The 18416-nt window shown below is 46.3% G+C and overlaps 1 protein-coding gene across 1 annotated transcript; it reads left to right on the top strand.

Moving 5' to 3' along the window:
• The first annotated feature begins 14118 nt into the window (after window positions 1-14118).
• On the top strand, window positions 14119-17657 carry Thap8 (THAP domain containing 8). The gene is given in 6 exon segments (XM_042271374.2): window positions 14119-14285; window positions 14515-14711; window positions 14714-14970; window positions 15299-15410; window positions 16890-16925; window positions 16928-17657. Coding segments are annotated over 6 exon segments (813 nt in total). The 5' UTR covers window positions 14119-14133; the 3' UTR covers window positions 16987-17657.
• Window positions 17658-18416: the final 759 nt, after the last annotated feature.

The following is an 18416-nucleotide window of genomic DNA, read 5'->3' as shown; positions in this document are numbered from 1 at the left end:
TGAGGAATCTTTTCTGTATTGAGACAGGATCTCTCTATGTAGACCTGGCTATCCTTGAACTCACAGAGATCCTCCTTCCTCTGCCTCACGTGTGCTGGCATTAAAAGTGTACACCATTACACTCAGTTTATGACAGATCTTAAGACAGGTCTCTGGGCTTGATGGTGTGCCCCTGTAATCCTAGGAGGTGGAAGCTGGAGGGCTTTAGGAGCTCAAGGTCATCTTTGGCTACAAAGCAAGCTCTAGACCAATCTGGACTACAGGAGACTTGTCTAAAAAAACAGACGAATAAGCAAAACCACATAAGCGAAAGGGGCAAACATTGATGAACTGAATACAAAAACCAGGGGCATCAATAATCCTTCCCAGCAACACTCACAGCAAAATCACTAAGACTTTGCCTGTACAAGTTATAATTGCAAATGGAAAAATCTCAAGCAAATGATTAGGAAATTGGGGGTGAGGGAGAGCACATTCCCAAACTACATCGCATTATATGTCACCTCCACTCATCACCTCTTACCTAGACACAGTGACGGACGGCTGCTCACTGACTTGTCTTACAACAGTAATATACACGAAGAGCATTTATGTGCCAGGCGCTGCCTGGCATGTCACAGTAAGGAGGACAATGACAACCAGCTTGTGCAGCAGCCAGCTGACTTCGTAAAAACCAGGGCCTTTTTTTTTTTTGGTTTTTTGAGACAGGGTCTCTCTGTGTAGCTTTGCGCCTTTCCTGGAACTCACTTGGTAGCCCAGGCTGGCCTCGAACTCACAGAGATCCGCCTGCCTCTGCCTCCCGAGGGCTGGCATTAAAGGCGTGTGCCACCACTGCCCGGCCCAAGGCCTTTTGTTTTGCTTGTATGTTTCCAGAGAAGGTCTTATATAGCTCAGGCTGACCTTGAACTCATGAAATTAAAAATAACTTTAAACTCTTTTAAAAATACTTATTTATGATTGCATGACAGGGGGTGTGCATATGAGTATTGATGTTGGCAGAGGCCAGAAGAGGGCACTGGATCTCCTGGAGCTACAGTTACAGGCAGTTTTGAGCTGCCCCAGTGAGTTCTGGGAACTGAACTCTGGTCCTCTGCAAGAGCAGTACATGCTTTTAACCACTGAGCCATCTCCAGCCCAACTCCTAATCCTGCTTCCAGCTCCCAGATATGAAGATTACAAGCATGCACTGCCATGCTTGGTTTAAAAACTGCTTCTCATCTTTGTTGGTGCCTACTAGTGACTTCCGGGCTGTTCATCACACAGGCTAGCCCATTTCTATCCACACTGGCTAGCCCATTTCCATCCACACAGGCTAGCCCATTTCCATCCACACAGGCTAGCCTTTTACTTAGCCATATCTTTTTCCATCCACACAGGCTAGCCCATTTCCATCCACACAGGCTAGCCTTTTACCTAGCCACATCTTTTTCCATTCACACAGGCTAGCCCATTTCCATCCACACAGGCTAGCCCATTTCCATCCACACAGGCTAGCCCGTTTCCATCCACACAGGCTAGCCCATTTCTATCTTAGAGCCTTCACTGAGTTGGTCTTGCAAAAGCAGACACTTAAGCGTTAGATGAAGAGCAGGAAGTTGGCTCAGTGGATGAAAGTGTTAATGGTACAAGCCTAATGGACCTGGTTCAATCCCTGGGATCCACAGTGGAAGAAGAGAGCTCACTCCTGAAAGCTGCCCTCTGACCTCCACACATGTGCACACGTGTGACATGTGCCTTTCCACCTACATTCCCCAATGTTAATAATAATTACATTTCTAAAAAGGGAGCCAGGTGGTGGCACACGCCTTTAATCCCAGCACTCCGGAGGCAGAGGCAGGGGAATCTCTAAGTTCAACACCAGCCTGATCTACAGAGTGAGTTCCAGGACAGCCAGGGCTGTTCCACAGAGAAGCTTGTCTCAAAAAAAAAAAAAAATTAAAAAGGGAAGAAGAACCCAGATGTGGTGGTACACTCTAATCTCTGTACGAAGGAGGTATCATAACTCTCTGATGCCAGCCTGGTCTACATAGTTTCAGGACAGCCAGGGCCTGTACACCCTATCTCAATCACCACCAACCCCCAAGAAAAAGAAAGGCAAAAAGAATATTTCCCAAGGAGATTCAAGAGCAGGCTTGGTGCCAAGTAGGAAATGAGGTGAAACAGTGAGAAATGACTTCTGGGAAGTAAGTTGAAAGCCTGCCGAGAGCCAAAGAGAACATTCATTAGTCCTTTTTACGTCTTTTAGAGCTTTGTTCTAGGGGCCTATTATTAAGAAGTTACATTTCTTAACAATCACAAAGTCCTCAACAAACAGTGGCTTAAGCAAGTTATGAAGTCCATTATTGTAGAATATTATTTTAAGATGCATTACATTTGTTTATGCTGTGGAATATTTGTTTAATGATGCAAAGATGTGCTGCATTCTTTTATGTTGCATTTGTTTAACTCTGTAAAGCTGTGTTACTGTGCCTGTCTAAAACACCTGATGGTCTAATAAAGAGTTGAACAGCCAATAGCGAGTCAGGAGAAAGGATAGGTGGGGCTGGCAGGCAGAGAGGATAAATAGGAGAAAACAGGGAGGAGGAGCAAGGGATCAAGGAAGGAGGACAATGATAGGGGCCAGCCACACAGCCAGCCACACAGCCAGCCACACAGCCACACAGCCAGCCACACAGCCAGCGACACAGCCACACGGCCAGCCACACAGCCAGCCACACAGCCACACAGCCAGCCACACAGCCAGCGACACAGCCACACGGCCAGCCACACAGCCAGCCACACAGCCACACAGCCAGCCACACAGCCACACAGCCAGCCACACAGCCACATGGCCAGCCATACAGCCAGCCACACCACAGCCAGCCACACAGCCAGCCACACCACAGCCAGCCACACAGCCAGCCACACCATAGCCAACCACACCACAGCCAGCCACACAGCCAGCCACACCACAGCCAGCCACACAGCCAGCCACACAACCACACGGCCAGCCACACAGCCAGCCACACAGCCACATGGCCAGCCACACAGCCAGCCACACAGCCACACAGCCAGCCACACAGCCACACAGCCAGCCACACAGCCACACAGCCAGCCACACAGCCACACAGCCAGCCACAGCGTAACAGTGAAAGTACGATATACAGAAGTAAGAAAAGGAAAAAGGACCGAGGCCTGCGGCGGGGGCCTGTGGAGGTAGACGGGCCCAGCGGCGGCAGCCGACAGGGATATTCAGACCCGGCGGCAGCCGGCAGAGACATTCAGGCCCAGCGGCGGCCCACAGAGGTAGACGGGCCCAGCGGCTGCCCGCTGAGGTAAACGGGCCCGGCGGCAGCGGCCAACAGGGACATTCAGGCCGGCGGCGGCAGCCGGCAGAGACATTCAGGCCCAGCGGCGGTCCACAGAGGTAGACAGGCCCGGCGGCGGAGACAAGCAGACGCAGGTAGGCCTGTGGCGGCGGCCTGTGGAGGTAGACGGGCCCAGCGGCAGCCCGCTGAGGTAGACGTGCACGGCGGCAGCGGCCGACAGGGACATTCAGGCCCGGTGGCGGCCCCCAGAGGCAGACAGACCCAGCGGCAGCTGACAGGGACATACAGGCCCGGCGGCGGACCGCAGAGGTAAACAGGTCCAGGGACGGAGACAAGCAGACGCAGCTTGGAACAGGGATGCCCCTAACCCCAACATCTGGGGAAGAACCTATCTCCGTGGGTCAGAACCAGAACGAATCTGAACACTCCGTCTGAGGACAACCCAGGGCCCAGCTGCTGATCCTGTGAAACCCAACAACTTGGAGGTGTTGGTGAGACTACCCTGCTCAGCTGAAACCCATCTGGGAGAGGATTCAGATGCCTACAGTTTAAAGTCTGAAGAAATAAGATCAGCTGAGGAGTTGACAAATGAACAAAAAGTGACCTGAGAACACAGAAGAAGGCGCTACCCAGACACCAAACCAGATCACCAGAATCATAAGTATATAATTCACTGATCGAAATCAGCTGCCCCTGAAGAAATAGCCCAATAGCACCAATTTAACCAAGAACCACTACTAAACCAAGACTAAAAATTAGAACAAGAGAGGCACTCTCAGACACAGACACCACCTGCACCTCACAGAGGAAGAGATGAGTAGACGCCAGTGCAAAAATACAGGCAACAACATAAAGACCTATATGGCAACATCAGAACCTAGTGACTCTACACCTGCAAGACCTAAACATACCATGACAGAAGAAGCAGAAGAAATCAACCCTAAAAATTACATTAAGAAGATGATAGAGGCCCTTAAAGAAGAAATAAAACATTCCCTCAATGAGGAAATAAAAACTTTCCTTAAAGAGGAATTGAAAAACTACCTTAAAGAGGAAATAAAAACTTTCCTTAAAGAGGAAATAAAAAACTCCCTTAAAGAGGAAATAAAAACTTCCCTTAAAGAGGAAATGAAAAACTCCATTAAAGAGGAAATAAAAAACTCCCTTAAAGAAATGGAAGAAAAAACGAACAAAAAATGGGAAGAAATCAAAGAAAGCCGAGAAAAAGCAATTAAACGGATGAAAGAAACATTCCAAGATCTGAAAAATGAATTTGAGACAATAAAGAAAACACATGCTGAGGGAATGCTGGAAATAGAAATCCTGACAAAACGAACAGGAACTACAGAAACAAGCATAACCAACCGATTGCAAGAGATGGAACAGAGAATCTCTGACACTGAAGACACGATAGAGAAAATAGATTCGTCAGTCAAAGAAAACAATAAAGACAAAAAAGTCCTAACACAAAACGTCCAGGAAATTTGGGACACCATGAAAAGACCAAACCTAAGAATAATAGGGATAGAAGAAGGAGAAGAATACCAACTCAAAGGCACAGAAAATATATTCAACAAAATCATAGAAGAAAACTTTCCTAACCTAAAGAAAGAAATACCTATGAAGATACAAGAAGCTTACAGAACACCGAATAGGCTGGATCCAAAAAAAAAGTCCCCTCACCACATAATAATCAAAACACTAAACACACAGAATAAAGAAAAAATATTAAGAGCTGCAAAGGAAAAGGACCAAGTAACATATAAAGGCAAACCCATCAGAATAACACCAGACTACTCAATAGAGACTATGAAAGATAGAAGATCATGGACAAACCTCATGCAGACACTAAGAGACCATGGATGCCAAACCAGACTATTATACCCAGCAAAACTCTTAATCACCATAGGTGGAGTAAACAAAATATTCCAGGATAAAACCAGATTTAATCAATATCTGTCCACAAACCCAGCCCTACAGAAAGCACTAGAAGGGAAAATTCAACCCAAAGAAGCTAAACACATCCATGAAAAATCAAGCAATAGATAATCCTACACCAACATACACCACAGAAGGACAACACAACACAACCAAAAAAATAACAGGAATTAACAATCACTGGTCATTAATATCCATCAATATCAATGGTCTCAACTCACCTATAAAAAGACACAGGCTAACAGAATGGATTAGAATACAGGACCCATCCATATGCTGCATACAAGAAACACACCTTAACTCCAAAGACAGACACTACCTCCGAGTAAAGGGCTGGGAAAAGGTTTTCCAAGCAAATGGACCTAAGAAACAAGCTGGTGTAGCTATCCTAATATCTAATAAAATAGACTTCAAACTAAAATCAATCAAAAGAGACCAGGATGGACATTACATATTCATCACAGGAAAAATCCACCAAGATGAAGTCTCGATTCTAAACATTTATGCTCCAAATACAAAAGCACCCACATTCATAAAAGAAACACTACTAAAGTTTAAAACGCACATCAAACCCCACACATTAGTAGTGGGAGACTTTAACACACCACTCTCACCAAAAGATAGATCTACCAGACTGAAACTTAACAAAGAAATAAAGGACCTAACAGATGTTATGACTCAAATGGACCTAACAGATATCTACAGAATATTCCATCCTAACACAAAAGAATATACCTTCTTCTCAGCACCCCATGGAACCTTCTCAAAAATTGACCACATGCTTGGACACAAAACAAATCTCAACAGATACAAAAAAATTGGAATAACCTCCTGTATTTTATCAGACCACCATGCCTTAAAGTTAGAACTCAATAACAACAAAAATTATAGAAAACCCACAAACTCATGGAAACTGAATAATACCCACCTGAAACATCAATGGGTCAAGGAAGAAATAAAGACAGAAATTAAAGAGTTCCTAGAATTCAATGAAAATGAAAGTACAACATACCCAAACTTATGGGACACTATGAAAGCAGTGCTAAAAGGAAAATTCATAGCTCTAAATGCACACATAAAGAAGATGGAGCAATCCCATACCAATGAATTAACAGCACAACTGAAAGTTCTAGAACAAAAAGAAACAAACTCACCCAGGAGAAATAGACGTCAGGAAATAATCAAATTGAGGGCTGAAATCAACGAAATAGAAAACAAGAGAACAATACAAAAAATCAATGAAACAAAGAGTTGGTTCTTTGAAAAAATCAACAAGATAGACAAACCACTAGCCAAATTAACCAAAAAGCAAAGAGAGAACACCCAAATTCACAAAATCAGAAATGAAAAAGGAGACATAACAACAGACAATGAGGAAATCCAGAGAATCATCAGACCATACTTCAAAAACCTGTACTCCACAAAAATGGAAAACCAGGAAGAAATGGACAATTTTCTGGATAAATACCAAATACCAAAATTAAATCAAGACCAGATAAACCATTTAAATAGACCAATAACCCCTAAAGAAATAGAAACAGTCATCAAAAGTCTCCCAACTAAAAAAAGCCCAGGACCAGATGGTTTCAGTGCAGAATTCTACCAGACTTTCAAAGAAGAACTAATACCAATCCTCTTCAAAGTGTTCCACACAATAGAAACAGAAGGAACACTACCAAACTCTTTTTATGAGGCTACAATTACCCTGATACCCAAACCACACAAAGATGCAACAAAGAAAGAGAACTACAGACCAATCTCCCTCATGAACATTGATGCAAAAATACTCAACAAAATATTGGCAAACCGAATCCAAGAATACATCAAAACAATCATCCATCACGACCAAGTAGGATTCATCCCAGGGATGCAAGGATGGTTCAACATACGGAAATCAGTCAATGTAATACACCATATAAACAAACTGAAAGAAAAAAACCACATGATCATCTCCCTAGATGCTGAAAAAGCCTTTGACAAAATCCAACACCCCTTCATGATAAAGGTCTTAGAAAGAATAGGAATACAAGGAACATTTCTAAACATAATAAAAGCAATTTATAGCAAGCCAACAGCAAACATCAAATTAAATGGAGAGAAACTCAAAGCGATACCACTAAATTCAGGAACAAGACAAGGCTGTCCACTCTCCCCATATTTATTCAATATAGTACTAGAAGTTCTAGCTAGAGCAATAAGACAACAAAAGGAGATCAAAGGGATACAAATTGGCAAGGAAGAAGTCAAACTTTCACTATTTGCAGATGATATGATAGTATACATAAGTGACCCCAAAAACTCTACCAGGGAACTTCTACAGCTGATAAACTCCTTCAGTAAAGTGGCAGGATACAAGATCAACTCAAAAAAATCAGTAGCCCTCCTATACACAAATGATAAAAGGGCTGAGAAAGAAGTCAGAGAAACATCACCCTTTACAATAGCCACAAATAATATAAAATACCTTGGGATAACACTAACTAAACAAGTGAAAGACCTTTTTGATAAGAACTTTAAATCTCTAAAGAAAGAAATTGAAGAAGATATCAGAAAATGGAAGGATCTCCCATGCTCATGGATAGGTAGGATTAACATAGTAAAAATGGCAATCTTACCAAAAGCAATCTACAGATTCAATGCAATCCCCATCAAAATCCCAACACAATTCTTCACAGACTTGGAAAGAAAAATACTCAACTTTATATGGAAAAACAAAAGACCCAGGATAGCTAAAAGAATCCTATATGATAAAGCAACCCTTGGAGGTATCACCATCCCGGACCTCAAACTCTACTATAGAGCTATAGTAATAAAAACAGCTTGGTACTGGTATAAAAACCGACATACGGACCAATGGAATCGAATTGAAGACCCTGGCATTAATCCATGCACATATGAACACCTGGTTTTTGACAAAGGAGCCAAAACTATACAATGGAACAAAGAAAGTATCTTCAACAAATGGTGCTGGCATAACTGGATGTCAATATGTAAAAGATTACAAATAGATCCATATCTGTCACCATGCACAAAACTCAAGTCCAAGTGGATCAAAGACCTAAACATAAATCCAGTTACACTAAACTTAATAGAAAAGAAGATAGGAAGCACTCTTGAACGCATTGGCACTGGAGACCATTTCCTAAATAAAACACCGACAGCACAGACCCTGAGCACAACCATTAATAAATGGGACCTCTCAAAACTGAGAAGCTTTTGCAGGGCAAAAGACACAGTCAATTAGACAAAAAGACACCCAACAGATTGGGAAAAGATCTTCACCAACCCCACATCTGACAGTGATCTCCACAATATATAAAGAACTCAAGAAACTAGACATCAAAGCACTGAACAGTCCAATTAAAAAATGGGCTAAAGAGCTAAACAGAGAATTCACAAAACAAGAACTACAAATGGCTGAAAGACATTTAAAGAAATGCTCAACATCCTTAATCATCAGAGAAATGCAAATCAAAACGACTCTGAGATACCACCTTACACCTGTTAGAATGGCTAAGATCAAAAACACCAATGACAACCAATGTTGGAGAGGATGTGGAGCAAAGGGAACACTCCTCCACTGTTGGTGGGAATGTAAACTTGTACAACCACTGTGGAAATCAGTATGGCGGTTTCTCAGAAAATTAGGAATCGAACTACCTCAAGACCCAGCCATCCCACTCTTGGGCATATACCCAAAGAATTCTGATACATACCATAAAGATACATGCTCAGCTATGTTCATAGCAGCACTATTTGTAATAGCCAGAACCTGGAAACAACCTAGATGCCCATCAACGGAAGAATGGATGAAAAAAATGTGGTACATATACACAATGGAGTACTACTCAGCAGAGAAAAACAATGAAAGCATGAAATTTGCAGGCAAATGGATGGAACTAGAAAAAATCATCCTGAGTGAGGTAACCCAAACCCAGAAAGACAGTTATGGTATGTACTCACTCATTGGTGGATTCTAGATATAAAATGAACAATCAGACCACAACCCATAGAACCATAGAGGCTATATATATAGCATGGAGGTCCCTAGGACGACTGTGGCATATAATAAATTTCAGTTTTACTCAATTATTGAAAAAAAATAGCCAAATGAATGGAAACACATGAACTATGAACCAAAGGCTGAGGGGCTCCCAGCTGGATCAGGCCCTCTGAATAGGTGAGACAGTTGATTGGCTTGATCAGTTTGGGAGGCATCTAGGCAGTGGGACCAAGTCCTGTGCTCATGGCATGAGTTGGCTGTTTGAAACCAGGAACTTATGCAGGGACACTTGGCTTAGTCTGGGAGGAAGGGACTGGACCTCCCTGGACTGAGTCTACCAAGTTGATCACAGTCCTTGGGGGAGGACTTGTCCTGGAGGAGGTGGGAATGGAGGGTGGGCTGGGGGTAAGGGGAGGGCGTGGGAGGGGGGAGAATAGGGGAACCCGTGGCTGATATGTAGAACTGAATGGTATTGTAAAATAAAAAATATATATCACAAAAAAACAAGAAAGTAATAAAAAAAAAACTCTCTAAAAAAAAAAAAAAGAAAAGAAAAGGAAAAGCTGGCTAGAAATAAGCCAAGCTAAGGCTGGGCATTCATAAGTAATTATAAGACTCTGTGAGTTTACTTGGGAGCTGGGTGGTGGGCCCCCCAAAAGAGTTAAAAGCAAAAGAGTAAAACAACCACCATCCGTGGAAGCAGTCCATGGAAGCAGCATCATTAAGTTACACTGTGGTCTCAGGCTCCCCAGTTTCAGTGCCTTACTACAGCTCGGGCATAGCCCTTGCCCACACTGTCTGTTGCAGGGAATTGGTAACCCTGCTCTACGGTATTTTAGCTGGGGACTCAGCCTGGAGGAGCTGTCCCTACTTGGAACATTGGGTCTTATGAAAGGAGGCAAAGAGAAAACGCAGGGATCTACCCAGTGGCTCCTGGGAAATTTTGTGTTTAGGAGTGGCCTGTAATACTGCACTCACATTCTTCAGACCTTGCAGTTATATGTAGTCAGCAGCTTGTCTATGGAATAGAGCAAAGGTTTTGAATGGTTCAACTCCCCATGGGATTTTGTTTCCCTTTAAGATTTATTTTTGTTCTTTATGTGTGTGGCATATACGCGTGATTGCAGGTATCTGGAGAGACCAGAGACATTGGATCCTGCTAGAGCCGGAGTTACAGGTAGTTGTGAGCCTCCCAATGTGGATGCTCGAAACCAAACTTGAACTCAGATCCTCTGTAAGGACAATGTGCATTCTTACCTGTTGAGCCATATCTCTAGTACCCTATGTTTCTCTTATATCAAACAAGTGCAGAGGTTGGCATACCAGCATTGGTATAGCAGCTCCATCATCGTCCAAGATGAGGGTCCTCTCCTGTTGTATCATCCTTAGCCAGTGCCCCAGCCACCATGCCCTGCCATTCCTGCAGGGGAGGACACAAAAGTCTCAATGCTAAACTGAGCTAGCTCCCTTTCCAAGGCCTTCCCAGGAACCCATTCAGTGGTAGCTGCGTCATTATTGGTCCCACACAACTGCAAAGGAGGCCGGGAGTGTGGTCTTCTAGCTATACACTTAACCACCCCGAGTAAATCACTAGTTATATTAAGAAAGAAAAGACTTTTAGAGCATGCTGTCCCATCCTCTAAATGTGACCAGCCAGTCTCACACAGGTGACAAAGGTGAACGAACACTTGTCCAGTTAATGTGGGTGTTTAGAGGGAGGACCCAACATGAATGCTGCCATCTAGAGGAATACAAGAGAAAAAGCCTAGGCCAAGTTGTGGAGAGGTTTTGTTAGGTTAATCACTTTCCTCCTTTGTTCTTTGTACCATTCTGATCTGCTGGAGTGTCCTTTCTCCTTTACACATCCCACACTACAGGAAAGCATATTCCGGCCAGAACACAGGTACAGGACTCACCTGGGATACTCCTTTTTCCAGAAAATGCTAATGAGCTCCAAGTTGTACTTTCGTTAGGAAGGGGAAAGAAGAGGGTGGATATTGAGTAGTCAGCTGGCAGGCTCTGTGTGCAGGGAGGGAGAAGGAGCTGTCAGTCGGTCTCTGTCTAAAAGGATGGGGCTAGTGAGGACATTTAGTTCCCGGATGGAGGCTGAGGCTGCTCCCTGCGACATTCGGACTCCCTGGCTGTGCCCTGCGGTTTGGCTCTTTGGTGTTAGTGTCTGAGTCGGCCCTTCTGTCCCCTTTGACCTGCCGTAGTCCCCACTTGTTAGTTTTGTCTGAGCTGTCTTGCCCCATCATCTCTCCACCCCACTCTTTCCTCACTAGTAGTTGTTTTAGTTTTTCATGTTTCCTTTCCATAGTTCCTCCTGGGTGGTTTAGTTTTTTCAGACAGGGTCTCCCTACACAGACTATACTGGCCTGTAACTTGCTGTGTAGCTCAGGCTAGCCTTAAGCTTGCAATCCTCCTGCTCTTGCCTCTCAAGTTCTGGAATTACAGTTGCATGTGACCATGCCCCAATCCCTATGGTTTCTCTGTGTAGATATAAGCAAACATGAATGTATATTCCTATTTCTCTTTGATTACAGTATTACTTTTAAAAAATGTATATATGTATGTCTGTGTGTCGGTGTGTGTACATGCCACATATGTGCATGTGCCCACAGAGGGCAAAATTGGGCATAGAATCTCCTGGAACTGGAGTTACGTGCAGATGTGAGCCACCTGATGTGGATGCTGGGAACTGAACTCCAGTTCTCTGCAAGAGCAGCAAGTGCTCTTAACCATTGGAACATCTCTCCAAAAGCTCTCCAGTCAGTTATGTTTGTTGTTTGCTTTTAGACAGGATCTCACCATGTAGCCCTGTCTGGCCTAGAACTTGTTATGTAGAACAAGCTGACCTTGAACTCAAAGAAATCTGCCTGTGCCTGCTTCCTGCATGCTGAGATTAACCCGGCACTAGCTTTCCATTTGTGGTGTTATTTCTCTTTTATGTACTGTTAATGAATATTTAAACATGAGGGGGCTAAAGGGTGTGTGTGTACACGCGCGTGCCAGAGGTCAACATGAGGAGTCCTATTGCTTCCCACCTAGTTTTGTTTGTTTGTTTTTGTTTTTGAGACAGGGTCTCTCACTGAGTCTAGAGCTCACCATTTTGGCTACACTGGCTGACCAGAGAGCTCCATGGCTCCACCTGTCTCCATCTCCCGGCACTGGGGTTCTAGCTACACTCTGCCATTGCCTGGCTCTTAGTGGGTGCTGGGGATCCAAACCCAGGTCCTCAGGCTTGCACAGCAAGTGCTTTATCATTGAGCCATCTCTCAGCCCCACAGAATTCATTTCTTGGTTGTTTTTCAAGACAGGGTTTCTGTGTGTAGCCCTGGCTATCCTGGAATTCACTCTGTAGACCAGGCTGGCCTCAAACTCAGAGATCTGCCTGCCTCTACCTCCTGAGTGCTGGGACTAAAGGCGTGTGCCAGCACTGTCCAGCTCAGAATTAATTTCTTATGACTATCCAATATAGTTTGTTACTGCTTTCTCCAGATGTCTCTCTTTCTTTCTTTCTTTCTTTCTTTCTTTCTTTCTTTCTTTCTTTCTTTCTTTCTTTCTTTCTTTCTTTCTTTCTTCTCTCTCTCTCTCTCTCTCTCTCTCTCTCTCTCTCTCTCTCTCTCTCTCTCTCTTTGGTTTTTCAAGACCAGGTTTCTCTATGTTGTTTTGGTGCCTGACCTCTGTAGTCCAGGCTGGCCTCGAACTCAGAGAGATCCACCTGACTCTGCCTCCTGAGTGCTGGGATTAAAGGTGTGTGCCGCCGCCACTTGGCTCTCCAGATGTCTTACATGGGATTTTTACTGGATGGTTTATTGCCCGTGGGGGTCTATATCCTACATTTGGGTTACTGTTTGATTTAATTTTTTATTACATTCATTTTTTATTTATATGTGTGTGGTATATATGAGGAGATCAGAAGATAACTTGCAAGAGTAAGTTCTCTCTAGCCACCATGTGTGTCCTGGGAGTTGAACGCAGGTCGTCAGGCTTGGTGGGAAGCCTCTCTACCCACTGAGTTATCTTGCTGGCTTATTTATTTATTTATTTATTTATTTATTTAATTTTTTGAGACAGAGACTCAAAGCTTGCTATGTAGCCAAAGATGACCTTCAAATTGAACTTGAGATCCTCCTGCCTCCACCTCCTGAGTGTTGGGATTACAAGCATGCACCACCACTCCTGGTTTATATGGTGCTGAGGATGAACCCAGGGATTTGTTTGAGGTAGGCAAGTACCCTACCCAATGAGCTACATCTCCAGGCCTTTTCTGGGGTGGGGCAAGGGGGGGTGTCTTACTATGTAGTTCAGGCTGACTTCAAATGCATGGTAATTCTCCTGCCTTAGCCTCCCTAATGCTGGGATTACAGATGTGCTATACCATGTCTAGCTATAGGTGGATGTTTCTTGGATGTGCACAAGCACATGTATACACACACACACACACACACACACACACACACACACACACACACATCTATTGTGGAAGAATCCCTAGTACATAGATATGAAAAATGTCTCCCTTGGACTCTCATATTCTAGATACCCAATTTTATAAACTCCTGCCTCAAATTCATGCACAGGAACAAACAGAGTTGGAGGGTGGCAGTGGGTAGCCATGGCAGAACCCAGCTGGAAGAAGAGGGACTCCAGCTGGGATGAGAGGAGCAGCGGAGGAAAGATGGTCAATGCTGGGGCCCCAAAATAGGGTGTGAGCATGAGAGGCAGCCTGGGTGGGAGGTGTGAACTTGGAGCCCGGGGTTCTTGGGTGTGAATATCCTCCAGTCAGGGAGCATGGGGACCAGTGGCACTCATCTAATGACTCCACTATGTTGCAGGTTTCCACTGAAGGATGGTCCCAGGCTGCAAGCCTGGCTGTGGCACATGAGCCGTGAACACTGGGTACCCAGCTGCCACTAATACTTGAGCAGTGAGCATTTCACACCCTCCTGCTTCCAGTGGTGATGGGCAGTTCGCTACCTGCGACCTGATGCGGTGTCCTCCACCTTCTCCAGGGTATCAACTGAGTTGAGGAGGTCCCCTGTAGAGGCTGATCCTCAGCCTTGCCACCTGGGAAATAACCGTAGACTCTGGACTCCAGTTCTCTTCTCCTAAGGCAAATCCCTCTTTGAGTCTGTCCTTCATCCTTCCCCTTCTAAAGGAGGTCTCTGTAGAAACTGACCCCTGCTCTTAGGCCTAAAGGAATGTCCCTTGGAGTATCTCTGATGCTTTAACCGCCCCCGCCCCCCATCTTGTCTTTTAGAGCCAGACAAGAACCAGAAGCACCAAGAAGCCTGTGGCACCGCCCCCTCCTCCTGGGCGGGAGGTTTCATCCCTGGCCCTGGAGCCCAGCAGCACGGCCTCTGGCCCAGTGCATTTCCTGGTACTGGGACCCGCATCAGGAGACCCCAAGACTTCAGCCACCATGCTCCTGACCCCTTGTCCCTCCCACTTGCTTCCACAGGGCCAAGGACTGGACTCTCTGACCAGCACCCACAAGCTGGGTTGGAGGCTGCTCTTGGGGCAGTGCAGCAGATAGTTCACAGGTTGCAGAGGCACCAGGAGTGGCACCAGGCACAGCTGCAAGCTTTGGAACAGCTGGCACAGCAGCTGCACAGGGAGAGCCTGCTGGCCTGCACACACAGGGTCCATTGTGTTGAGCGAGTGCCCCTGGGACTGGTACCCAGGGCCATGGCGCTTGCTCCACCTGCAGTTCTGCTTTAAACCAGGGTCCAGTGTCTAAAGAACCTCTGTGCCTTTGAGGTTGTGGGTGTGACCTCACAGCAGAGTGCTTGCCTAGTAAGAGCCAGGACCTGGGTTCCATTTCCAGCACCAGCCAGACAAAACAGGCCTTGAGTGTCAGTGCAGGCCTGTAATCTCAGCAAGTTCAAGGCCAGGCTAGACTAACTAGCAAGTTTAAAGCTAGCCTGGGCAACTGCGACCCTGTCAGAAATAAGCAGACTTTAAAAATCTGTGAATAGCAGCCAATCATCAATCAGAGCTGAGTGACTGCCGCTCAATGAAGACATAATTAGGAAACATGTTTAAGGAGCGCGCTGTCCGTGCCAGACTGAAACTTACTGAAAACCGCCATGATCATGATGCTGCTTTTGTGCCGTTCTCCAGATGTAAAAGCAGAGTCCTAACTTTCACCAAAGCAGGTAGGCATAAAACTGTAGAACCAATGGAAACACATGAACTATGAACCAAAGGCTGAGGGGCCCCCAGCTGGATCAGGCCCTCTGAATAGGTGAGACAGTTGATTGGCTTGATCAGTTTGGGAGGCAACTAGGCAGTGGTACCAAGTCCTGTGCTCATTGCATGAGTTGGCTGTTTGAAACCTGGAGCTTATGCAGGGACGCTTGGCTCAGTCTGGGAGAAAGGGACTGGACCTGCCTGGACTGAATCTACCAGGTTGATCGCAGTCCTCGGGGGAGGATTTGCCCTGGAGGAGGTGGGAATGGGGGGTGAGCTGGGGGTAAGGGGAGGGCGTGGGAGTGGGGAGAACAGGGGAACCCGTGGCTGATATGTAGAACTAAATGGTATTGTAAAATAAAATAAAAGGAAAAAAAAACTGTCGAACCAGGAACCACCAGGGCTGTGTTTGCAGCCCTGTCAGGCTGTCTAAAGCTCCTAGGCAACTCCAGTATTGTACAGCTGAGTTTGGTCTTTTGAGAGGTATAAAATAAATCAGTTCTTGACATTTTTTCTCTGTTTATGACTCTGTGGTAGAGGTGGGCTCTAGCTCAGTGATAAGTCCTTGCTGAGCATGTGTGAGGTCCTGGGTTCAATCTGTAGTACTCTAGCGAGGTGTCTTCAGCTGGTGGACATACCCTACAGGTGAGACTGTTCGGTCACAACAGTGCTTTAGAATGGTTGGTTTGGGGTGACCCAGAAGATAAAGAACACTGGGTCCATTTTCCCAGGTGGCAGCGGTCAGCTGGAGATGCAGTGTGGTTGTCCCTAGTGCTTTGAGACTGTGGCATGGGTACCAGTTGTATGGTGGGGCTGGGACAGAGCTCAGATTGATGCCTGGAGCTTTCCATGGAGCTTGCTGGGGTCCCTGGGCTGACATTGTCTCTCTCCGCATCCCTGCCCCTGTTTGGTCTCTGCCTCCTACTAAATCATCTCTTTCCTCTTTTTTATGTGTATGAGTGCTCTATCTGTGTGTATGCCTGCAGGCCAGAAGAGGGCGCCAGATCCCATTACAGATGGTTGTGAGCCACCATGTGGGTGCTGGGAATTGAACTCAGGACCCCTGGAAGAGCAGCCAGTGCTCTTAACTGCTGAGCCATCTCTCCAGCCCCCTACTAATTCATCTTATCTCACCATCTGCACATTCAGACTTTCTGTCTCCATTTTGCTATCCCCCCACCTGTCCCCCATCCCCCCATGTCACTCTTCATCTGTATCTTTCCATGTCTTTGTCATTCCATGTTGGTCCTTCCTGCATTTATCTTCCCACCCTCCCCAAGACTGTCTCTGACCTCACATCTGCTGCCTTGTCTCCACATCTCTGCATTCACATCTTGTTTCCGACATCCCTGGCCTTCCTGTTCCTCACAGTATGCCTGCCTGTCTCCCTGTGTTCCCTGTTTCCACCACTTCCTGCTGGGATGACTCAGCTGCCTGAACCCGAGGATTCACCATCATCTGTGGAAGGCCTGACATAGCTGTACACCTGCCACCCTGGATGCTAAGCCCAAGCCCCTGGACACTCAGATGCCCCATGTGTAAGGGTCCGAGTGACAGGACTGAGAGACAGAGATAGAAGGTGGAAGAAGAGTTCCCACACTCAGCCTTGGCCTGGCCCTGGGGAGGAGCAATGCTCCCAGCACTGGGTCCTACTCTCATCCACTGGAACCTTGAATGTGACCTTGGACCAAATTGCTCCGGAACCCTCATCCCCTGGGACGCTCATCCTCTGTGGTTTCCAGCCCCAGCTATCCCCAACTCAGACCCTTGGCAATCAGTTAAAGTCTGAGCAGAATAAGGGTCACCCGCTCAAGGGGTGCTGTGCCTGGTTCTGAAGAGTCCTGGTGTGCTGTGCCAAGCCTGCTGTGGGGTTGGGAACACAGCAGTGGACAGGGCCCCAAACCATCCCTGCCTTTGAGTTCATGTCTGCTGTAGTAGAAAGTGAACTAGTAAACTAATAAACCAGATCACTTCAAACTGTGAGTCATCTCAAGACTGAAGAGGTGTGATTGACAGGGGCGTGGGCATGGGTGGAGGTGGTCTACAGAACCTGGGTGGAGAGGGGGCCGGTCTAGAGGGCACTTGGGCCAGTGTAAGTACAGTGATGCAGAGGCCCTACCCCTGGGTCACCAGAGTACGGAAGGCTGTATGCTCTAGAGAAAACCTAAGGGGGTGGTGCAATGTTTACAAGAAGAGCCAAGATGTCACTGAGAAGGTACCTGTGGGTTAAATATTAAGAGGGAAGGGAGGGGACCACGCAGGAGTCGGGGGAAGAGTTCTCCAGCAGCTGGAACCGTGAGGATGCAGGTGTAGCTGCGGTGAAGTGAACTAAGGAGAGAGAGAAGGTAAAGTAGGAGAGGTGACAGGCAGCCAGGCGGTGGTGGCGCACGCCTTTAATCCCAGCACTCGGGAGGCAGAGGCAGGCGGATCTCTGTGAGTTCGAGGCCAGCCTGGTCTACAGCGTGAGATCCAGGACAGGCACCAAAACAACACAGAGAGACCCTGTTGAAAAACAAAAACTAAAACAAAACAAAACAAAAAAAGAGAAGTGATAGTCACGTTCACGTAGGGCCATTGTGGGCTATGGTGGTCCATACCTGCATGAGCGTGTGTGTGTGTGTGTGTGTGTGTGTGTGTGTGCGCGCGCGCGCGCGCGCGCGCATGCGTGCAATGTACACAAACCTGGTGGTGGCAATAGAGGAAAGGATTGTGGTTCTTGGTGTGTTGCCCAGGTTGAACTGAATTGCAGGCCTTCCTCTTCAGCCTCCTAAGTGCTGGTCGTAGGCCTGTACCATACCTGCTAACACTGGCCTTCATCAGGGTTGATGTCAGGCAAGCAGATGCGGGACACGTTAATACGGACAGTTCAGCCAGGCTGGGGACAGAGCACAGAGGAAGCTGCCGCTCTAGTCCGGGTGGGAGGTGAACAAGTACGGACCTGGATGAAGGCTGGGAGAGGCAGAAGAGGGAGC

The sequence above is a fragment of the Peromyscus maniculatus genome, chromosome 1 (assembly GCF_049852395.1).
Source record: "Peromyscus maniculatus bairdii isolate BWxNUB_F1_BW_parent chromosome 1, HU_Pman_BW_mat_3.1, whole genome shotgun sequence".
NCBI lineage: Eukaryota > Metazoa > Chordata > Mammalia > Rodentia > Cricetidae > Peromyscus > Peromyscus maniculatus.
The sequence above is the reverse complement of the archived record's forward strand: the minus strand, read 5'-3'. Positions and strand labels throughout refer to the sequence as shown.